The 25,283-nt window shown below is 39.4% G+C and overlaps 1 protein-coding gene across 7 annotated transcripts in view; it reads left to right on the top strand.

Annotated features, from left to right (window-relative positions):
• The window catches only part of LOC137987771 (sodium-dependent neutral amino acid transporter B(0)AT3-like), a 63,888-nt gene that overhangs the window by 10,104 nt on the left and 28,501 nt on the right, over positions 1 to 25,283 (top strand). For 2 of the 7 annotated variants that reach the window (XM_068833844.1, XM_068833849.1), the window contains exons 3-5: positions 10,096 to 10,299; positions 17,529 to 17,986; positions 22,032 to 22,142. In XM_068833844.1, the coding sequence (XP_068689945.1) occupies positions 10,096 to 10,299; positions 17,529 to 17,986; positions 22,032 to 22,142 (773 nt within the window). Of the gene's footprint in view, positions 1 to 10,011; positions 10,300 to 17,528; positions 17,987 to 22,031; positions 22,143 to 25,283 lie in introns of those variants that run through there. The other 5 variants (XM_068833845.1, XM_068833848.1, XM_068833846.1 and 2 more) reach the window with 3 other exon arrangements.

The raw sequence follows: 25,283 nt of genomic DNA, 5'->3' as shown, positions 1-25,283 counted from the left end.
TCCGAACTGGCTAACTGAAATAGCAGAATTGCACAAATCGCCCGGGAAATCTTATTTGGTCTAGACACCCGCGGCGATCATGTGATGGCGTAATCGCCGTCGGGAGACTAGTAATTTCCCGGCTGTTAAATTTTGCCGCCGGCTTAGAACGTGTCTATGACCCTTTTCTATTTCCGGTATTAGGCACAAAAGAATCAATAAAAAAGGGCAAAACTATTTTCGCGATTCAACTTGCAGTTTACATTTCTCAAAAATATATACAATGTAGATTTATTTATTTATTCGTTTTATATTCTGAAATTGCTGACCGTTTTCCGGAAAACGGTGGAAACCGGTATGGATCCGCGCCTGTGTATCATGTTTCCCAGTTGTTCCCAGGTTTGAGTTTTGTCAGGCAAAGAAGCCTTGATATTCTAATTTTATGCTCAAGGAAAGCAGAAGTCAAAGACAAGTGGGTTCAGAAAATAAAAACTCGGAATTTTTCTCGAGCACATCAGAGATACTGAGCGGAATAAAAGGTAGTTCTCAAGAAAACTGCCTCTCCTTTCCAGGTCGGATTTTGAGTGGGAAAGGCCAACTAGCTATAATTAATTTTAATATCCTAGAACTTGCCAACAAGTGGAAAATGTTTATAAATCGGACAAAATTATTCTTATCTCAAAGCGTTTATATAGGACTTGAAAAAAAGGACAGGGTTTTGTGCAATTATCTTCGACGAACACAACAAAGCAACCAGACTTCCTTCGTTTGTTTTTTAACCTTTGGAGACTCATAGAGAACCGTAATTCGGGGTCCGTAATTTTACGGAACGCTCTTTTTGAGTAGGTTTCACCAGGGCGCTTATACATAAATACATAGGGCGGAATAGGGCGGTGGAACTTGGTCCAATGTGTGATGCGGAGAAGAACTGGCACGAGCGCTCCTTCCGCGCTTCCGGTGCCAAAAATATCCTCTCGACGAACTGGAAATCAAATTTTCTTTCTTTATTTTTGGGCCACGAGTAGTGTATTTTTTAAAGGCCTTTTTGATATTTTTGATATTTTTGACCCAATACTATTTTGTCTGTTGGAATATCACTCAAGTATTTTCGTCGGAAGCTGCTTAAATTTGAGTGAAGTAAGACAGTGTCGAATGCAGGTATGTCTTGCTTTTCGTGACCAAGGCGTGTTCCGCTGCTTCTTTTAGGAGTACTCCACATTACTCCACTCTAAATTTTAGATATGTTTAAGATCGATAGCTTTTACATAACATAGTAAAAAACCAGCTGGATATATTTGGATATAGCAGCGTTTCAGAACTTCAAACTTGCTCACTTTAAATCGCTCGCGACGAATCGCCCGCCGCAGTCAATTTCACCGACAGTAAAAAACTATTTTCAAGATTTCACTCGCTTGGGAAAATCAGCAAACAACAAATACGGTTTAGTCAGGGCGCTTGTAAGTTCATCTTGATAATTTAAATAAAATACGAGTAAAGCTTGCTGTCAATACTCTGTCAGAAAAAGTTTGCAAATACGCGGCTTTGCATGAAAACAACACCACAGAAAAGACACAAGAATTTATGAAAATGTGAAATGCTTTGGAATGTCTTCAAAGATAACAGGTCACTGCAGTCAATAACAGATCAACGTGTTACCAACTTAAACCAAGTACTTAATTACTTCAAAGCCTGGAAAAAAGAGCTTCAACAAACATTCCACAGAAGGACAGATGTGTGAGAACACTTCACATAACATGGCAAACAATGTTTGATCTCGAGGTAATATATAGACTAGACTTAAAATGGATCACAGCAAAACAATGCAAACTGATAAGTTATTGTAAATACCATGTCCTTGCCCCGTTAGGTATGACCATGCAAAAAAGTCATACTATTCCATGGCAACTCCTTCATATTTTGTACCAACTGAGGACAAAGCAATGATTCCAGTTCCTTGCAGAATATCCTCCCGCGAGGAAAGCAATTTGTAGCCTGTCACTACTGCTACGTTTTAATTAAGACTCCCCATCCTCTCCCAAACCCCATATTGTGTTCTTTGCCTTTGTGCAGTTTGGACACAAACAAATAAGCTAACCGGTGGCTGATCAATATGATCACATTTTGTTCCACTGTGTGAAACATAAATAAAATCATTAAAAGAATAAGCCCTGGAACATACCTTAAACTATAACAATGACTGTATTGTTAGGCTTGACTAGCAAAACCGCAAAGAGAACTTAAAAATTATAGCATAACTATTTCACACTCAAGGATCACAGGCATCTATTCTTGGGGGTCTGAGGGCTTATTTAAAGAAGAGAAAAAAAATGTGTGGCTGATCAAGTCCTTTTACTCAATCAATTAAATATATTACATATCAATACAGTAACTTTCTGTGTCATATTGTTTTCAAGGTGTCAGTAAAAGGCCTTGATCTACTGAGTACATATTCCAGCACTCGGCAAGGTCCCTTTTTGACTTGTGGCTGTTTCTGCTTAGGTGGCCTCATACACCACAAGCCTTTTCGGACACATCACCACCAAGCCAGCCACTTCTGCTGAATAATTTTCAGGGTCAAATATTTGTTAATCCCTCCTACGTGATTCAGTTTTTCATACATGAACTATCTGGCTGTTTCTCTGATCAAAGTTTTTAATTTCACCCAGAGTTTGTTTCATTTTTTAACCTTATTTTGGGGTTGAGAGTTTGCTTGAGTTTGTAAATTTCTCCCCCTCATTCTACAGACAAACCCTAACTTTTGCCTATGAGTTTTCCTCAACTCACCATTTACACACAGTATTCCCATCAAACTACCTGCTAATTAGTGAATGTTTTAGTGGAGAGAAACCCCTTCTTGTAAGGAGGATTCTTCTATCAACAACAATTAAGAAAGCTACAAAGGTTGCTATGTTAACTGCTGCTTCATGTATTACTATTAAATAACTAATCTTAATTTAACTTGGACAGTTCATCTTAAATTTACCGTAATATGGTTCCTTCTTGGGGCACCAGACACAAATGGTAACATAATTATTGTTTAACCACTGTTTACAAGACATGATTATATTTTGGAGCGATATTGTTTCTTGTCGCCTGTTTCCATTATTTTACGTCATCTGTATTTCGTGCACAAAGTAGATTTTTTTCCCAGACATTCAGACTCCCCTCAGAGGGTAAACTTGTGATTCAAATGCTTAACCACTCTGCAAAATTCCAGTCTTATTGATTGAGTTATAGAGCCTATAATCCAAAAAAATACATTTATCACTCTTTTGTAAAGGTCATTCAAAAAATGAGGGCAATAGCATTTATGACTTTGTAAACTTTGTAATATCTTGTCTCATATTTCCAGTTTAAATTTTTTTTTTAGATTATGCAAATTAGACGATTTGCAATGTCACACTGTGTACACAATGTGGAAGGCAGGACTTTTATTTTCAGATAATTAATGGTAATAGGTAACAATAATTAGCTCTATTTTCAATTTTGTTTTGAAAATAGCATGTTACCATTTCTGCTTGTGAGAGCTAACCATAAATAGGCTTACCAAATTCTCTTGACATTAACTATATAACTCTTCATACTAACTAGTAAGCTACGATGGTATGTCATTTAGCCTGAGGTGCACTCTGGTCAGCCTGTGTTCAGTAAGCTCTCAATAATGACAATAAACACTTTACCCAAATCCTGTGCCAATAATTTCTCTGAACATGACTGATTTCTAAAGACATAATTAAACTTTGCACAACTATTGTACTCACAGTAAGGCACATAATTAGCTCAATTATCATTCAACTACAAAAAAATATTGTGGTAATCAGTGGCGGATCTAGACCTTGAGCTAAGGGTGGGGGGTTGCTTGCCCTGCCAGCTTTTCCTCCTGCGGTAAGGTAGTTTTGAGGTAAATGCAAGCATTGTGATTGGTTCTTTCTTTGTTAGGATTTTTCTATACTGACCATTTCTTTGAAAGCGGTCATAAGCTGTGTAATTTTTGTTTTTGAAAAGCCACAAATTCAAGAGACAACCATGGACCGAGTACCATATGATAAACTACTTTCTAACTAAGCTTGCCCAAGCCATACTGATGAATATTGCACCTTGGTCATTTTTGTATGGACCTCGCTGTGCTTAACTTTAGTTCCACAATGTTCAACCAATATTCCCCAGTATCGCCCTCCAGTTCGGTTAGTAAGAGCTTAATATTTCCAAGTTGTTACTTGTATTTTGACTTGCCTTTTGGGTACTTCAACACACAGCACGAGTCGTGAAAATACTCACCAGAATATAAACAAAATGTAAAAAAAAAAACCATGGCTTATAACCTTTTCCATGGAAATGGCTTGTATAGCAAAGTCCTGAACAAGAAAGCACTAATCAAAACACTTGGATTTACCTAAAGGCCATAGGTTATAGGAGAGAACCAATCAAAAACAGAGGGAAAATGTTTGTTACATCAACATCAGCTATGTGTCTGGAACATCTGAAGAATTTTTTTCCTCGTTCAAATCAAAAAAGTCGTCTGTGATGTCCTGTAAAAACAATTCTTCCAATTCTTCGAGTGAGTCGCCGATCTCAACACTTGCCGCCATTTTGAAAAGGCTTTTCAGTAGACCCCAGTCTACTGTATCACACCTTTTTGCTCGGACCCGCTCGTTTCACCGCCCGGTCTCTTTCCGCCCTGGTTTCACTGTGGCGGGATCTCTTGTGTGCTGACGTATCATGTTGCCTCCCGGTGATCAAAGGTCGTTTGTGGGTCTCTACGGAGCCCTGTTAGTGCCACCCGGGTGTGCGTATACTTTTTATTTACTTCTGGCGAGACTTTTTTACTTTGGGCGTGACTCTTGTTTTTATTTGTGTCAGTGACGCGACTTTTTTTATTTGGCGCGACTTTTTTTACTTGGCGCGACCTTTCTTAATTTCCAGAGTTTCGAAGCAAGCAACCGTGGACAATTTTCCTGTCGGTGTACGTTGGATCAGTGGCTTGATCTGATCGGCGTTATTTCAAGTTGAGAAACTAAATATTTTAAGCAAGAGCCGATACAACGTAGATTTGATTTTAGTGATGTACTATATTTCGGCTGGCCAAACCAGCCTTCTTCAGGTACAATGAGAGTTTACATTGAATTGCTTCTATGTACATATATATATATATAGTAAATGGATGTTGACGTAATACTGGAAAAAATGTGATAAAACATGGCAGTTGCAAAGATTTTGAATTCAAATACTAAGAGTCACGGAAAAATAACGGAAATCACTAAAATAATAAACTGAAATCTAATACGTTTCTTCGCGGATATTAAGACCGTTGGGATCAATTGTCCTGCCTTTTAAAATTAAAAAAGCTGTTCTTAATTTGGCGCGATTTTTTTTATTTGGCGCCACTTTTTTTGTTTGGCGCGACTTTTTTTATCTGGCGTGTCTTTTATGCCGGCGCCTGGGTACGGACCTTATGTATCCCTTATTATAGTGTAATAAATATTGTAAGCAATAATCCTATAAACCCTTGTTTGATTGATTGACTATGTACCCTTGTATACCTCTATATACCCTCAAGAGAGAATGAGGTTAGAGAACGGATCCCCCTGCTCCATCATAGTTTTTTAAAGATTTTTAGTTTAAGTTCTCGTTCCCAATGTTGCGCTTAACTAAAGTTTCTTTCCGTTATTACAACTGGCAAATCAGGTGCCTGTGTATGGAGGAAGGGGGGGGGGGGGGTGGGGGATCTGCTCGCTTACCTCATCCTCTTCATACCCTTGACTACCCTTGCAAACCCCTATATACCCTTGTAAATACTTGTATACCCTTGTATACTCCTATACTGCCTATATACCTTTGTGGACTCTATATACTCTTGAATACCTTTGTATACCCGCATAAAACCTTGTGTACTTTTGTGTGCCCTTGTATACCTTTAAGTGCATTTCTGGACATAAGTACCTATATATCCCTTACAAAAAGTTAAAAATTGTGTCCGTATATTTCAAATCGGGGTTTGTAGTAAAAGATGCTCTCTTGCTGGACCGATGTTTTTGATAGTGTCGCTAAGGTAGTTAGGTAATCCAGTGTGCCATACTGGGCATCCATATTCCATTATCGGACCGTCTAATAAAGCAGCAAAAAAATGACATAATAACTTCGGTTTTGAAGCCTGACTTTCGGAGAATTAGTAGGATACACAAGCTTTTGGATGCTTTCGTGGTTTTTTATCAATAACGCTCGAAACGTTGGCTTTCAAATTTCTCTATGGTGGTCAATATGAGATATCAACCCACTTGACAAACCCATTTCTGTACTACAGGACGAAACTAGCCCGAGGTGGTGGAAAGTAGTGAAACTACTTCCTGTGGCGTAAAGAAGTCAAGCTGCCAATTATATTGTAGAGGAGAACGAGATCTTAAGTGGAATGGCAGTTGCCAACTACATAAATCACGCTTTTTCGGGGTATACTGAGGTATACAAGAGTACACAGAGGTATACAAGGGTATAGAATGCAAGGGTATATAGAGTCCACACAGGTATATAGGCAGTATAGGAGTATACAAGTGTTTACAAGGGTATATAGGGGTTTACAAGGGTAGTCAAGGGTATGAAGAAGATGAGGTAAGCGAGCAGATCCCCCCCCCCCCCCACAGGCACCTGATTTGCCAGTTGTAATAACGGAAAGAAACTTTAGTTAAGCGCGGCATTGGGAACTGGGAACGAGAACTTAAACTAAAAATCTTTAAAAAACTATGATGGAGCAGGGGGATCCGTTCTCTCACCTCATTCTCTCTTGAGGATATATAGAGGTATACAAGGGCACATAGGGGTATACAAGGGTTTATAGGATTATTGCTTACAATATTTATTACACTATAATAAGGGATACATAAGGTCCGTACCCAGGTGCCGGCATAAAAGACACGCCAGATAAAAAAGTCGCACCAAACAGAAAAAGTCGCGCCAAATAAAAAAAGTCGCGCAGTCGCGCCAAGTAAAAAAAGTAGCTCCAGCTAAAAAAAAATCGCGCCACTGACATAAATAAAAACAAAAGTCACGCCCAAAGTAAAAAAGTCTCGACAGAAAAAAATAAAAAGTATACGCACACCCGGGTGGCACTAACAGGGCTCCGTAGGTCTCCGTATTGTTCATTATGAGTTACACATTCAATCTGTGTAAAAGATCATATGCGTAGATAACATGAGAGTAGAGTCTCGATTGGGAAGTGGCTCGAAATGCCTGTGTAGCCCCTGAATGAAGGACAGCTGTCAATTATGTCGCCTTGTGTGGTTGGTTGTCCTTTCATTCATTCATTCATTCATTCATTCATTCATTCATTCATTCATTCCGCTCGGGCTCCGAATTCCTTGTGTCGTACTAGCAGTTGTTGAAGTCAGTTTTTGCATTTGAAGAATTGACACGAGGTCCCGGAAATAGTTTCTTAAATAACTAAACGAACCGTTCTTCTGTCATAACATCAAAGATATAAGTCATCCAAATGGCAAATTGAAATTTGATCATTTCACGTGTGCACCAAGTCGGTGTTTGTTTTCATTTGGTCCACGCGCGAAGTAGCCTGTGTACAGACCGCCCATCCCCTCAAAAAAAAATTGGAGAGGAACGGTCTGTGATTTACCGTTGATAACCGTGTTCCATACCACGTGAGTAGCCTGTGTACAGACCGCCCATCCCCTCAAAAAAAAATTGGAGAGGAACGGTCTGTGATTTACCGTTGATAACCGTGTTCCATACCACGTGATTTTTTCTGGAATGTGTGGAAAATGATTTGATTGGTTATTACCCATCGATCATTACATCATTGAAACAACGAGTTTTGATTGGCTTTTATTTTTATTTCTCCACATCAACACCATGAGAGTTCGTTCGTTCGTGTGTACTTTGAGCACGGTACAAAATACGAATAAAAATCGTTTTGATTGTCAAAGAGGTTTTTCTTTTAAAGTACGAGCGGAATTGTTATCTATGGAGTGTAAAGTGGAAATCGATTCGACGTACATTTGTAGGAATTGTCAGCGCAAAAGAAACAAAAGCGCTCTTCACGAGGTGAATATAGCACTATTCCAAAGATTGTCCACTCGAAAACGTCTCCCGCTATTCCTTACCAGTCAATGTAATCCCAACCAGCCTAGCCATTCTCAAGTATAATCTACAAAGCGTGATGCCATGGAAGATTTGAGAATGTACACACCGAGGAAAATAACAGCTCATCGGCAACGATCTGTGCTGTTTTGAAGATCAGAGCCGTACGTGGTTGGAAGACTTGCAAATACATCCTCTCCTTTAAAGAGTGCTTCTATGCTATAAAGCCAAGGTATCTTAAAACTATCGGAGACGCTTGAAATCTACCTCATTGACCACCATTTTGTAGCCTGCGAGCAGGCTCACTTGATAGGCAAGGGCGGTGGAGCCGCAACCGAGAGCCGGCAAAGCCGGCGAGAAGAATGGGGCGAGGAATCACTTTTCCTCGCCCCATTCTTCTCGCCGGCTTCGCCGGCTCGCGATTGCGGCTCCACCGCCCTTGCCTATCAAGTGAGCCTGCTCGCAGGCTAACCATTTTGAGAATTTTAGCTCCAACCGAAATATGAGCCACGCAAATTTTGGTCAGCGTAGATTACTAAATAATGTATGCAAAATTATTCCGGAACACGATATTACTAAAGGTAAATCACAGATAGCCTGTGTACAGACCGCCCCTCCCCTCAAAAAAAAATCGGAGAGGAACGGTCTGTGATTTACCGTTAGTAATCGTGTTCCGGAATAATTTTGCATACATTATTTAGTAATCTACGCTGACCAAAATTTGCGTGGCTCATATTTCGTTGGGTTTCGACAAAACACTGACCCCCGGTCAACTGACCCCCTTACTGACCCCCCTACTGACCCCCTATAAAATCAATGGGAAAATGAATACTGCTTACTTAAGCCTCAAAAACCCTTTTTAACCAGCATTGTTCAGCAATATTTAAGTCTAAGCACCCATTTTAAAAAGGTTAGCTTACATGAAGTAATCGGCCATCACAACAATAATCGAAAACTCACCTTTTTAAAATGGGTGCTTAGACTTAAATATTGTTGAACAATGCTGTTTAAAAAGGGGTGTTGAGGCTTAAGTAAGCAGTATTCATTTTCCCATTGATTTTATAGGGGGTCAGTAAGGAGGTCAGTTGACCGGGGGTCAGTGTTTTGTCGAAACCCTGTTTCGTTTGGAGCTAAATTCTCAAAATGGTGGTCAATGAGGTAGATTTCAAGCGTGCATCGAAGAGCATCTCCGATAGTTTTAAGATACCTTGGCTTTATAGCATAGAAGCACTCTTTAAAGGAGAGGATGTATTTGCAAGTCTTCCAACCAGGTACGGCTCTGATCTTCAAAACAGCACAGATCGTTGCCAATGAGCTGTTATTTTCCTCGGTGTGTACATTCTCAAATCTTCCATGGCATCACGCTTTGTAATTGTACTTGAGAATGGCTAGGCTGGTTGGGATTACATTGACTGGTAAGGAATAGCGGGAGACGTTTTCGAGTGGACAATCTTTTGAATAGTGCTATATTCACCTCGTGAAGAGCGCTTTCGTTTCTTTTGCGCTGACAGTTCCTACAAATGTACGTCGAATCGATTTCCACTTTACACTCCATAGATATCAATTCCGCTCGTACTTTAAAAGAAAAACCTCTTTGACGATCAAAAAGATTTTTATTCGTATTTCGTACCGTGCTCAAAGTACACACGAACGAACTCATCGTAAAATCTCTCACGGTGGTTCTCACGGTGTTGATGTGGAGAAATAAAAATAAAAGCCAATCTAAACTCGTTGTTTCAATGATGTAGTGATCGATCGGTAATAACCAATCAAATCATTTTCCACACATTCCAGGAAAAATCACGTGGTATGGAACACGATTATCAACGGTAAATCACAGACCGTTCCTCTCCGATTTTTTTTTGAGGGGAGGGGCGGTCTGTACACAGGCTAATCACAGACCGTTCCTCTCCGATTTTTTTTTTGAGGGGATGGGGGGTCTGTGCACAGGCTACGCGCGAAGCAATCGCCGTGGGTTTGGCTCCTTTGCAACTATGACTTCGGTAACTATGAAAGATGGTATTTTGAATGTAGCAATATCCCCTCCAAAGGAAGAAAGCTCCGCTGTAGAGCAAAAACCCGCAGAAGCTGTAAAGGACCCCGAAAAAGTGGAGATTGTGGATGAAGATCGTGGAGGATGGGGCAACAAGATCGAGTTTATTTTGGCCACTGTTGGTTTCGCCGTGGGTCTTGGAAATGTTTGGAGATTTCCTTACCTTTGCCAGAAAAACGGAGGAGGTATTTTGCATTTTAATGTATTCTGGGTTCAGACCAATTATAATAGGGCCAACCGGCAACTTCGAGGTGATTGAGGTTAAATTTTGGAAATCCCAGTAACATTTTATCGTGTCGTGACATATTCCTTTTCTTGGAATGTGGTACAATTTTCCCGAAGTTTTGCTTGCTTTCTCCAAGTTGGCGATTGTTTTTAACCAAGAGGGTTAAATTTACTGTCATGGGCCCGGTTCCTCGAAAGCCGATTAACTTAATCCAGGATTAGCGTAAACTTTTGTTTCACGTTTTCAACTTTTTGGTGAAAGTTTCTTTTTCTTATTTTTGTTTTTCAAGATTGACGTCTTTTCATGTAAAGTTCTGCCGAAAATCTGCGTTGAACAGCATTTGGGAGTAGAGAAATAAACTGCTTGGTTAATTTTTAATCTTAGATTAGCGTTAATCGGCTTTTGAGGAACTGGGCCCTGGTCCTATTTTCGCCGACGCCTTCGAAACCATGGAAGAACGTTCCGGTTCATGATCCATGTGAACTCGAGGTCATTTTCGTTTTGAAATGATCTGAGTTCGAGCTTATCGCATTTCAACGCGAGCCTTCTGCTTTTCCTTTCTTCAGCTTTTAATCGAAGACAAGAAAAAGAAATGAAATCTAAGCTTAGGTTTATTTATGTAGACGCGTTTACTCAACACGCACTGAAAGCTATACGTAAGTTTTTTTTATGACCTTTTTTCGTACGATTTTCGTGTTTATTTTGGCAAAGGTTAATTTTCTGATTGAATGATAAATTTGTTATCGTGTTCAATATCTTGACAAGTGAAAAGTCATAGTATCAGACTTCATGTACATACATACATAACTTTATTTAGTAAAGCAGGTCAAGAGGAAAAAAGCAACTTTACAGCTGATGTGGACCTACTGTAATAAAATTAACGATACATACATATGGTAGTGATTATACTTTGAATAAATAAGATAAATAATCGCTAAAAATAAATAAAGCATAAAATATGTATTAATAATAATAAAAATCGGCATGCTTATTATAAACTACTGAGCTGTCTTTTTCAAAAGTGATATTCATAACAGTATGTTTTAACTGCTTCAGTCCATTTTTAAAGCCTGTTTGATTAGAAAAAGATCTTACACTATCAGACAGGAAATTCCAGGCGATTGCAGCCCTGTGTACAAAGGAATTACGACCGAGCTCAGTGTTTGGTCTATTAACTAAAATATTTAAAGATTTCCTAAGATTATAGCTCTTACAGGTCCTAACAACTAATGAATTTATTTCCTCTAAACCTAAATTATAAAAAGCCTTATGAGTAATCATTAAAATACGAAATTTATAAAAATATTCAAGAGGCATCCACCCCGCTCTTGCTAAAATATCTTCATCAGTCATGCCCTTTGGCAACTTATGAATTAGTCTAGCGGCTCTAATATGTATCAATTCTAGTTCTTTAAATTTGGAGCCAGAGCCCCAAACCACAACCCCATAGAGGACACTTGGGATTACAGTCTTAAAGTACAGAGTTTCTAGCATAGATTTAGGTAAAAAACTTATACCTCTCAGTATTTTGACTTTACTATTGAATGACACACAAATTGATTTAATATGGGTATAATAAATTTATTATGCTGAGACCAAGACAGTTTATCATCGATGGTAACCCCGAGACAAGCAGTAGAGGATATGTACTGAATAAAATCCTCACCCAACTTCAGAGGTTTCAAAGGACCAATGAAGGGATTAATGCTCAAAATCATTGCCTCAGATTTACCCTCGTGAATAATCAGTCTATTCATAAGGCACCAGGTATACACCTGGTCAAGAACCTCTTGTAAAACAAGAACGATCTCATCAACAGTGTCACCTATTACATAAATTGTTGTATCGTCCGCATACATATATAACGCCCCTCTGTTAACATGATCTGGTAAATCATTTACATAAGTTGCAAAGAGTCTGGGACCTAATAAGGACCCTTGGGGTACTCCAACTTTAACAGGTCTTAAATCCGATCTTATACCATTAACTTGAGTCCTTTGCACACGGTTGGAGAGGTAATCATTGATCCAATTCCACATACTACCCATAACTCCAATTCCTTTAAGTTTTTCAACAAGGATAGTGTGATTTACACAATCAAAAGCCTTACGGAAATCAATGAATAACACTCCAACCTTGCGACCTCCATCTAAAGCCTCTCTCCAAGCTTCAGTAAGATGTAGCAGAAGACTTTCAGTTGAATAACCTTTTCTAAAGCCCCATTGCTTATTAGTTAAAATACTATTAGATAAAATATGACCATCAAAGGACTTACATACAACCCTTTCAAGCAGTTTTCCTGGGACACTAAGCAAAGATATAGGTCTATAATTATTAGGATCCAATTTACTCCCTTTTTTAAAAAGAGCAGTAACTAAGGATTCCTTCCACTGCTGGGGGAATCTACAACAATCCCTGCTCTTTTTGAAAACCTCAAACAACCCTTGTATCACAGAATCCTGAGCTAATCTAAGATCTTTAGCAGGGTTCTTGTTAAGAGCCGGTAACCGGTTATTTTTACCGGCTATTCAAGTAAATGTTACCGGCTGTTTCACTGAAATATTTACCGAAATTATCCAAGGAATGTTCGTCTGTTCAAAGGTGAAATTACATTTCGTTTATGGGAAAATATTGCTTTCCACCTCCAACCAATCCTGTGAAGATATCTGGCACATGTTATTGTTTCGAAAATATACCATTTGCAGACCTTCCAACTCTCACGCATTTTGCGTGAGACACACGCATTTGATATATTTCTCACGCCCACACGCGTAGACACCACTTTCTCACACTAAGACTTTTACGCCTCCAGCGTCCGTCCTAAAAGCAGCTAAATCTGTTACTTATGAATACAACAAAGCACATAAGCGTAAGCTATAATGGTTAACATTGAAGTATAGGTTAATGCTGATAGCTAGTTGCGAGCTAGTCAGTGTTGTTGTTTTGTAAATACGAAAACCCAGAACTTTTACTTCTTAAACGGCAATATTAATCAAAGAAGTTACATAAATTATTGAATGCAGATGTCAAAAAAGTGTTACTTTTGAGATTTTATGGGACATTTTTGTACCTTTAGAATTTTGTAAATCTTTTCTGAAAATGCAGAAAATCGCATTTCAGGGACTCAAATTTTCAAAATTTTTCCGGGGGGGCATGCCCCCGGACCCCCCTAGGTGACTGCCAATGAAGTAGCATAACCTACTTTTCTTTTGCTGAGTATTAAATTAATTTAGCAGCTGCTGGCATGTGACAGCGATCAATACGAACGTCAAGTTAAGACTTGAGCTTGCCAACCCATGCAGGGGCAGGTAACAAAGTTACCTGCTATTTTTGGTTTTTTACCTCCTGTGCAAAAACTTAGCAAGAACCCTGCTTTAGGTGAAACTTGATCAGGGCCCACCGGCTTATTTGGCTGAAGGGATTTAAGAACATCATTCTTGATCTCATCCCATGAAATCGAGAAATTTTCAATAGTCGGAGTAACCCTATTTATAAAACAAGTAGTGTCAATGGGGACTGGGTCTAAGTTCCTTGTAAGATTAATAGCAGTATCTAAAAACGACTTGTTCAATAAATCTGCTTTTTGCTCTTCATCAGTTATTATGTTGCCATCTGTGTCTTGTAATGGACCAGTTCTTGTGTTTGTGCTCTTACCAAGGATTTGGTTTGATATTTTCCAAAAATCTTTAGCAAGGCTGCTGCCTAAGAAAATTTTAAAGGAGCCCTCAGAGCTAAACGCTGAGAACTTAGGAGCCCATCATATGAAGTGAAAGGTGTTGCTGCGAAAATTAAGGCGCCCAGAGCTATTCTTTGGGAGCCCCAGGCTACCGGGCTCCTGTTAGGCAACAGCCTTGATCTTTAGGAGTGGATGCATTATCTGCTAGCTTAATCCAATATTGGGCTTCAGCTTTCCTTAACATCTTTTTGACACTATTTCTTTTAATCTTGTACAGTTTCCATAGAGCATTATCATCAGGTTTTTCTTGGGCTGATTTCAAATTCTTGTATCGTTCATTCATAGCCTTTCTGATCCCAATGTCAATCCATGGAAGCGATTTATTTCTAATCTTAACTTTCCTTCTTTTTATGTGAGAATCCACAATTCCTTTGAACATAGTCTCCCATAAATGAACACTGTCCTCAAGTTCTTCAACAGAATTTACAATATGCCATGGGGCCTCCTCTAAGTCATTCTGTAGACTTTCAATGTCCATTGACTTATAATTCTTAACAGTGATTATCTTGGGCTTACGTTTATTCATCTTATTAGAAAATACTGCGTATGTAAGATGGTGATCAGAGATCCCCAAATCCAAAGAACCAGCTAAGATATTAGATGTGCGATGATTGGGGCTAACAATAATAAGGTCAATTAACGACTTAGACTTAGCAGTGACTCGTGTTGATGATTCAATAAGATTTGAGTATCCAAAGCTGCCAAGTATGCTCTTCAGCCTTTTGCCAGCCTGGGATGAGTCCTGGGCTGAATGGGAATCACTCATCAAATTAGAGTTGAAATCACCAAGCAATATAACATTCTTCCTTTTAATCCAAATCCTGTTCAACAGGGCATGTAGGGAATTGAAGAAGGTAGTAGATTTAGGTGGACGATATAAACAGCCAATTAGGGTTGATTGGGAGCGAATTGTTATATTTAACCACACTGCCTTCAATTCTTGATCAACGTTCCATTTCAGGTCCTCATAAACATTTAGACCATCACGAAAATATATCACCACACCTCCTCCTTTAGATCCTGACCTATCACGCCTTACTAGGTCATAACCTGTTATTTTAATTAAATTGTTAGATATGTCATCTGTTAAATGAGTCTCAGTAATTCCCAGTACATCAAATTTGACTTCACTAAGTAGAAGGTGGATGTCAGCTAATTTTGCAAGAAGACCGTTAACATTTATGTGCCCAATTTTTAGGTTCCAATTTCCTAGAGTAGACCTAAGCATTTTGTACACATCAATTTCAGAATCTTGGCAATTGGCACGTACAGGCATTTCACTCGCAGAGGCAGTGGGTTGTAGATTTGTTAAACAGGCATTAGATTGTAGGTTTGTTAGGCAGACAGGACAGGTCCACTGCAATTGGGAGGTATTCATCATATCGATGTATGTCTTGGCATTCACCTTACCACATTTAATGTGGCACCACAGCGAACACGCGTCACATTCAACTGCGCGATGGTTGCGAGCAACGGTCTTCCCACAAACAGAGCACTTAACGGTTGAATTGGTTGGTCCAGGATTGAGGGCAATATCCCCAGTTGTAATAATGTTCTGTATTTGGAAGGAGGCATCAGCATTTGGATAATAGCTTACTTTGAAAGTGAAGTACCTCTTCCTTCTTCCTGAGAGATTTCCAAGATGGCGACCTTCGTAGCAATGAGCAGGTACAGAAAAATCATAGTTTTCATTGCACAATGCGGGTTTCCGTGGACCATACGATGCAGCCAGATCGCCGTTACCCCCAAGAGCCAGAAAGAGACCAATACGGCTAAAAACTAGTAAAAATATAGTAACAAAGAAGCCAAACTTCGGAGAGCTCAGTGAGACACGCCTGTCCATCATGATGTCACATCTTCTCTCGTTTCAAGTGGTTTCAAGCTTTGCTATCTTTGATAATTTTGTGTCTCATCTTTGACGCTTTTTCTAGTTTCTGTGTTTACTTTTCATCGTGCCCAAGTACCTTGCTGATTGTGTCATGAATGACGGTGCGATAAGCAATCTTTCTCGATCCTTTCTCGTGTTTAATTTGTGCGCCGGGATCGCACATGTATGAAACTCGCTCGGTCACGCATGGTTTTTGCGTTACTTCTACACTTGGTTCATTCAAAGTTTTTACCAGTTGATCTGATAATTTAAGTAAAATGATCTGAAGCGATTCATTTGTGAACTATATGCTTCTTGGTGCTGAAGGAATGAGGAATCGTTTAGTGATGCTGAAATGTTAGAAAAAAATCGCTTTGAAACATTGGATGCAAAAGAGCGCGAAAAACGTCCTGCTTTACAACACAAGGTTAAATATTGCTTGAGGTGACTAGTCTTGACTCTTGTCTAATGTGACGTGCTAGGTTTTAATGAAAACATTCCAATAAATGTAGCATATTTTTTGTAAAAGACCACAGGGAACATTTTATGGCAGTGTTTTTTGTGGTATGACAATGTGTTGGTTTTGATTTGGGGAAAATTACTTTTTCCCTTTTGAAAAATGGGAACTAGATGTTCGGCGACACCTAAACAATCAGAGTTGGGAGTGGGGGGATTCAAACACCTGAAAACAGCCTCTGAGGTCCCTGGAAGTAATGCTGAAATCTAAGTTTGACGAAGCGAAGTGAAACACCAAAACACAGAATTTAGCTACCGTATTCTTTTCTACTTTTTTTTACTCAATCACCGAAACTTGCAAGGAAGCAAATTCAGCAAATGTTTGTTCTGTTGAGAATTTTGTGGGGTAGTCTCAGTCTCCAGTTGTAAGTCCCTCGATGCGCAATCTGAATACAAATTAAAGTCTTGTTTCAGACTGTTTTGGTGCTTGATTTTGCTGTTTTGTGGTTTAGTAATGTCCAGTTTGACTGGAGCATATAATAATATAATTTTAGTGTTACGACAGTCTCAAACTTATGGAAAGGAAAGGAAAGGAAAGGAACTTTATTTAAGGATCTAATCTTCTAGTGCCGTAGAGCACTAATCGGGGACAATGTAAATTGAAATTAACAAGTTAACGCAAAAAAAAAAGAAAACCAGAGTACCCGTAGAAAACCTCTCGGTTCAGAGTAGAGAACCAACAAACTCAACCCACATATGACGCCTAGTCTGGGAATCGAACCCGGGCCACATTGGTGGGAGGCGAGTGCTCTCACCACTGCACCATCAATCTCTGCACCCCCAAGTATAGGTGCTCTACTAAAAGTTATTGTGAAGACTGTAAATTAAATCAAAGCACATGAGAACCAGAATACATGCACATGTACCAGGAGGGAAACATCTTACTTAGAGTAGAGAACCAACAACCAACCTACATAATACAATATTATGATGTTGAATCTGGAAATCAAACAGTTCCACAGTGGTCATTACACTAACACTACTCACAGAATATTTTTCACTATAATTTAACTTTACTCCCTTGAAGTTGTCTATAATTTAACTTTTAATTATTGATTGCTCTTCACAGGTGCATTTTTGATTCCATACTTTTTGAGCTTGTTTCTTCTGGGCATCCCGTTGTTCTTTCTGGAACTTGCAATTGGCCAGAGTCTGCGACAAGGATCTGTGGGAGTATGGAATGCTATACACCCTTACCTTGGTGGTTTGGGCTATGCTTGTGTTGTGGTATGCCTGCTGGTGGGGATGTATTACAACATGATCATTGCATGGTGTTTCTATTATCTGTTTGCATCGTTCCAAGATCCTCTACCTTATTCTTCCTGCCCCATGACGTCCAATGGTACTTTATTGGAAGAGTGTAAAGAAGCTGGCCGCACGCAATACTATTGGTACAACAAAGCTCTTAATGCCTCATCATCTATTGAACAGAGCGGTGGACTTGTTTGGCATCTTGTGTTGGTCTTGTTGGTGGCCTGGGCTGTGGTGTTCCTGTGTATGATGAGAGGTGTCCAATCGGCTGGAAAGGTAGGTCAAAACTGAGTGAGCATGTTGTTTAAATAAAGTTTCACCAACCTGGTGCTTTACAAAGCTTGCAGGCCAAGTAATTTTTATTTTAAATTGGTAAAACATTTTACTTTAAGACTGTTTATGGTCAAAACAAGTATTCTCAGTATATAGCAAATCTAACTAAGCAGAAATCAAGAATTAGTGAGTTGTCATAGATGAGGCATTTGAAAGTAGTTGTATTTTGAGGAGAACCGTTTTGTACCCTATCCTAGTGTTATTGTTCAGCAATGAAGGTATCAAACTATAAGCATTGTATTTTGATTGTTATCTTGTTGCTAATAATAATAATTATTATTAGTATTTACTAAAACAGTGGATAGTGTTGAACTCGCGTGCTGATTGGCTCGTCAAAATCTGAATATCCTGTGCTATTTACCTCCGAGTAACTGGGGAAAAAATGGCGTCCCGATTTGCATCCGTGACAAGTGAAGAAAACATCCAAATTAATTTTTTGTGCTGTCCCGTACGAACAGCGCAACGCTCTTGCAGCGCTGCGCAACTTCATATTTTAGGTTGCACAGTGCTTATGCGTCCTTTATGCGACGTTCATGCGTTCACCAAGCTTCACAAGCAGAATATCGAGCGCTGCAGAAAGGTTGCAATGCCTAACAACGAAAAAGCAATGGTAAAGCAGCGCTGTATATCGTTGCTTAAAAGCTGCGACTGAAAAATACTTTCGAGGAAAAGTTTGGAATGTTTAAGACCGACAAAGCAATGCTCACGCAGCGCTGTACATCGTTGCTCAAATGCTTCGACTAAAAGATCAATCGTAAGTAAAAGGTTGCAGTGTTTAGCAACGTAAAAGCAACGCTTAATAAGCAGCTTTGTGCATCTTAATTTGCCTTAACGTCAGGGCTATACATGTAACTGAAAGATATCTATAATCAACGGCTGTATACGTACGTAAGGTATATCCAGTCTTGAAGGTTATAAAACTTCGACAACTCAAGTCACAAATACATTCTCATTAAAATGTTGTATTCTGTAGAAAATTGCGATTTCAAACCTCGTACTGTATCGCCGGAGCTTATATTTAAGCCCAACATGTTGATCGATACAAAAACGTTTCAATGACAAGGGAAATCGACGCCAGCAATGCACACCACGATTATTTCGCATTTTCGGTCCGAATGGAGCGATAGTTTTAGCGACCCCCTTCAGCGACCCGCGATAAGACTTACGATTGGTCACCACTGTGCCCATTGACCAATCGCGGGTCGCTAAGCGATCTTCCAACGGTTAGAGTTGTGAACAAAGCATTACTTGATGGCTCTCGAAGCAAATGTTTGCAGAGTTTGGCGGCCCTTAAATCCTTCTCAGTGTACAAGAGGCTCAAATAAAGAAGACAAATGGGTAGCGGAGGAATCGTCCGTGATCTACGTGGAATATCGAGGAAATCGAAGCGTTGGGAACGAATTTATGGCCTTTTTTCTTGAATGATTCCATTCGGCAACTTCGTCTCGGTGCCCAACCTTGGGAAAGAAGAGGAACCAAAAACCACCTAAATCGCTCTAAATCGACCCAGAAACCGTACCAGAATCAAATAAATATAAGACTGAAGCAAGGTAACGTGTTTTTTATTTTAAATCGTCAGTAGTTTTCAGAACTTTGAGGAAAACCGTTTTACCGATACAAATCCTTATATTTCTACTCTCGCGTAATATAGCACTGTGCGGATACTCATATATCGAGCTTGGGCTACCTATAGAGACACATGAAATGATCAGAGAACTGCAATGTATTAAATCAGATAGCTGTGTGAACAATATCATCTTTCGTGACGGCTTTAAAGAATCCTGCTCGCATCAGTCATGATCAGTTAATGCCCCGCGCCGTTAATGTAACAACGCAACAGTGAAGAAGCTCTTTGGGTAGAATATTTTTGTACATCGTACAGCTCATTATATAGCTTGCCTGTAACTCCTCCGCTATGCAAAATATATTTAATTGATACTCTTGATACTTTGCTTGTACCCATTTTTCGATTGATCGGCTTGTTGTTGGTGGCCATTAAATTAAAAGGCTTCTCAAGGTACCTTTTCTTAGACCAAGAAAACCTCTCGCATCACGCGACATCCTACCTGCAGCGTTAAAGCAACGCGAAGGTATTAAAGCAGCTCTCTTGCAACACATCTGCAACGAAAGGGTCGCTAATGCATCACCGATGCAGCGATCATTCAGAAGTCCTGCAGTGCTTAGCAAACAGTCTTCTCGAGCAGCGTTTGTGAGTCGCAAAAGCAGCGCTGCTAAACGGTTGTTTGTTTCAAGTGCAGCACGTCCTGCTGCAGCGCTTAAGTGACTTTGAGATGTCTTTGAGATGTCTTACGCGCAGTCATTTTTCGAAACTCCCGCAGTGCTATCGATGCAGCCATCGTGCAACCTTTCTGCAGATATAAGGGCAACGCTGGTCAGTCGCTAAAGCAGCGCTGCGTAAAGGTCGTACGTTTCGTACGGGGTATATTATCTCACTGTTTTAGTATATACTAAAACAACTATTCACCTCAGTGTCAGTGGCATAGCTTCGCGGCATAGCCTCGCGGCTCGGTAAATATCCACTGCTAGCCACCTCCACTTTGGTGAATAGTTGTTAATTATCATTTTTATTAAAAGACAATTATTATTAGGGAATACTTAATTCATGTGATATAATGTAATATCAGATTTGTGGGATATAAGCAGGGTTTGAGCCAGCTGTATTGCCTTAGGAGACAATTTGTCCCTCTGTGGCCCTTGCAAAGGGACACATTAAGGCAACAGTTGGGGCAGCCCTTGTCGCCCCCAAAAGGGTTTTTCTTTCTCGCCAGCCACAAAAGTGACAAAAGATCCTGTTGTTTTCGTACCGTAACGACTTGTGATTATTTAACCATGTTGTCTAAAAATTGCGAGGTTTCGAATTTGGAAATTGAGCATCATTTTCTTCTCGCGATTCTTCCTCGTGTGTGAATTCGGTTTCAGTTTTTTCTACTTCTTGGTCGATGGTTTTACATCTTTCACTTCCACAATAACTCGAGATTTTCCTTGTTCCAAAGAATAATTTACCCGCACAATTGGCCTCCAAAATAGCGCACAATTTTAATTTTTTTCCCGCACCCTGTCAGAGGGCCAGATAACATGAGGTCAAGGCCATTTGTGCCAGCCCTCCAGTCCATTATGGTGTCCAAATGCTGATACCCAAGGGACATGTACTGTGGGTCTGGCATGATCATGACGGACGTTCTTCTTTGTCAAATGCAATAAAGCATCGCTTCTACATTTAAACAGTGTTTCCCTTTTAGAGGTAAAAATCAGGAAAAGATGGAGTTGTAGGGTTGCCCTACATAATCTTGGAATTTCGAAAACACACTGAGAAAATCAATGTGCAAGATAATAGATTTTTATGCTTAAATGTGAACCATCAGTCTCAGATTGAATTCCAGAATTCTTTTTCTTAAACTAAAGTATGCCAGTTTTACTGTATTTTTCTCAAGTTAAGTTTTTTTGAAATTTGCACTGTACATGTATTATTGCAGTTGTAATTTTGGTTTTTATACTGTTTGCTTCAGACATCTTCCCAAAAAGGTGTCCTTTTTGATGTGGTTATTATTATTACTCTCCTCTGAGTTTATATGGGTTATTGACCAAGCGTTACATGTAGGTCAAGATGGCTGATATTGGCCAAGTTCTGTTTTTGCTTGTTTTGTCTCGGTCCATAAAAAGGCAAAAAAAGAACGAGGCCAATATCCAGCCATCTTGATGGAACAAGCTTGGTCAATATAGGATGTATTATATGTGATAAAACACCACAAAATGATCTTTGATCTTGTAGGAGATCTGAGTGTGCAAGATGGCTCCATCTTGCTCACTCAGGTAGCTAATCACAGCGTGAGATGTGGTTCATCTTGCCTACTTACGGAGCTAGTCATGTAACAAAAATTAATAATATTGTTGTGCTTCATTTTTGCAATAATTATATTTATTTTCTCAATATAAACATCTATAATAATTGTACATTTTTCAATTTCAGGCTGTCTACTTCACGGCTACCTTTCCCTATATTGTGCTGACAATCTTCTTTGGTCGTGGAGTGAGCCTTGAGGGTGCAGGAGCAGGAGTTGCTTACATGTTTAAACCTCAAGTAAGTTTCTATTCATGCATGGTTGCATTCTTTTGGAGCTCTTCAAGGAAAGGTACATGGGATATTTCGCTGATCTGGCTCCAGTTGTTCAAAGTGCACATAGGAGAATCTAGTGGCAAAAATAACAGATACATTTTATATATGTTCAGAATTGCCCTTAATAACATGAACATGGGTTTCAATAAGTTCACAAAGTGTCTGCTTGCTCGTGTTTGCCTCAGTACAGAGCATAGTATTTGTGACCTTATTTAGGAAAAAGGGGATTAAGGTGAATAACAAAAAAACGCGTTTTCTATCGTTTTAAACGCAAACGCGTTAAAACACCGTTTAAACGCATTTAAACAACGTTTAAACGCGAAAAAAACGCGTGCGTAAGATTTCATGTCGGAAAAGCTTTACACAAACGACGCGTTTAAACGCTGTTAATTTACCTCAAGTGAGCGCATAATTAAATGGCTGCTTGCTATAATATTATTAATGGGTGTCATCTGGGGTTAACTGTGATTTATTTAAACAATGCAGCTCGACAAACCATCGAAATCTTGATTGTTTTAGTCGCTGCAAGTACTCGGAAAAGAGAAGAAATGCGAATTAGTCCAACCTAAACATGCCTAAATTGGCGGCGTTCTCTGAGGAAAAAACAAAACACTTACTTAGCGACTCTAACGGTAAATCATGAGCATAAACAATAGAAATTTGTTTCAAATGAAGTGAGGAATGTACAAATGAATTTTCAAGATGGTGTTAAGCACAAGTTTGCTTTGATGTGTACCCTGTGATTAGCGAGGGTCGTCAGTAGGTTTCTCTTGTCATGTGTGATCCTGTTTTAGAAATGTACAACAGAACGTTGATTGTTGAATGCTGTTCATGTTGGTCTTAGTAGAGTCGCAAACACTTACAAATCAATCAAATAAAATTCTGCATTGGGGATACCAGCTGAGGCATTCTTCACATGCAAAACTTACCACCATTTTTCCTTTATTCATGTTTAATCAAGGCAGTTGACATAGCGGCTGTCTTCCGACTCTGAGCGACGACCCCGGCGACGACCAAGGCCCAATTAACCGAACGAAGATAAAACAACTCGTACCATCATGACAGGGCTCAACTAAAGCTGCATTTAAAGTGTTACGTTCAAGCCATTAGAAAAGAAATTGATCGATGACTCGCTGTTTACCGGTCAAAAGAAATAAACTGATCTTCATATTTGTCGCGATGAGTCACGCAACCTTCCGAAATTTTAGACTTTTTGGTCATTTAGTACTTGTCAAAAGGAGACATCAGTTTGTTTAATTTCCTGTTTGTTTATGATTTGCGATAATGAAAAGGGGTTGAATAGGCAGATAGTGAAGCGCCAAGACACAAGCACGATAACTTGCAACAATATGATAGCGCTTTCAACCTCTGAAATAACAAAAACAGCAAAGCTCTGAAAGAAATGGATCATACTTCTCTGAACCCATCCAACCTTCCCGAAACATTCGCGGGTGATTTGCAGTTGGCAGAGGAAACCTATTTCATGAGCGAACGAGAGCAGATATATTCAGTGTCCTCGGCCAAAGCTTCAACTTCGAGCCATTAATCACACCGGAAGGTACCGGTCATAAAGATAGCGAAAAACGGCTCTTGCTTTCGTTAAATCGTTCGCTACTTCTCTCACAGTCCCACAATAATTATATTATTATAGCGACAACTGAAAGAATCCATAACAAATAAATTAAGACTATCGATGGAAAGCCTGTTCGTGATCACCAAGGAAGTTCCAAAAAAATCAATTCGCTGATCAGAAAAACCGGTAAATACTTGCGATACTACCAAATGTTCGCGAATCTAAAAACGTTCCTAGTTTCACTGAATCGCTCCCTACTTCTCACGCAACTGGACATTTAGGTTTCTGTTTCCCCACGATCGATAACAATGGAGAGAATTACACAACCCAGAAGTATTTGGTCAATGCGATGTTTACTTTGTCACATTTCGATGAAATGTTAATGTGATTCGCTCATTCTTTGAATTACGTCCTTCTGAAGGTGGTTAAATGTTGACAGCCTGTTTTCTGTAATTTCTATTTTCTCGAGGCATTATCAATAATGGTACAAACAATCCAATTTTTTCGTCGCTATGGGGCGAAAACCTGATTTTTCAGTTGTTGCGGGGCGAGCGTTACGACATCGTGACCAGTCTACTCGAGTGATAACATATGACACATTCCGAAGGCTAGCGGCGTCATCACTTCGATTCTGCTTCATTCTGGCGACGTGCTCTTTTTGTCGCCAAAAATTCCGAAGAGGAAAACACGAAGGAGGAGAATGTGAAAATTTTAAAGAGTTTAAAAATATTAAAACAAGCTTGAGACAAATGATTGACCAGCCTCTTAGTGAAACCTGATGCGCTAATGGAAACATTTTTGAAGCATCGTTCAGTGGTTCGCGTTTCTTTGAGCAATATCGTTGGCTCTTGTCTGCAGAATCCGTAGGCTCAAATGCGACTGCTTGCTCCATTCTTAGGAAGACTCGAAAACCGAATCTTCTTTCCTGCGTGTGCTAATTGTCTGGTTGCCGTTGTTGATAGCACGAGATTCGTGCACTGCAAGTGGGCTAAAGTCGGTGCGCATGAGGCGCTCACAGAAAAAAGGATAGTAAATTATTATAGACGGAATGTGATTCTTGCTGCAATGTAAAAAGGAAAGGCAAAAGGTAAGTTTGCTGATGAATTGATCATTTTGACACAGTGGGTTGGAAGACATGCACCCTAATCTCCGCATTTCATATAATAGAACAGGTAATTTATTCATTCAAATACAACTAAATTAGCGTACTTTTCAGCATACGAAATGCAGTAATTGAAGCGCAACAGAGCCGTTTGTTTAAACGCGTTAAAAATCTGTTTAAACGCACAAAAAATGCGTTTCCACGCGTTTCGACGAACGCGATTAAACGCGTTAAAACGTTGTTTTCTAAATTCACCTTAATCCCCCTTTTCCCAAATAGGGTCACATTTGAATTATTTAAAAAGCTAATGGTGAGGAAGCCCAAAGGGCTTGTAAGAGAGTATGGCTCCCTCAATTATATATTATAATTAATTAATATACGAAACTACTAACAGAAATATACATGTCAGATTATAGGCAGAGTGTACTTA

This window comes from Montipora foliosa, unplaced genomic scaffold (assembly GCF_036669935.1).
Source record: "Montipora foliosa isolate CH-2021 unplaced genomic scaffold, ASM3666993v2 scaffold_390, whole genome shotgun sequence".
Taxonomy (NCBI): Eukaryota; Metazoa; Cnidaria; class Anthozoa; order Scleractinia; family Acroporidae; genus Montipora; species Montipora foliosa.
The sequence above is the reverse complement of the archived record's forward strand: the minus strand, read 5'-3'. Positions and strand labels throughout refer to the sequence as shown.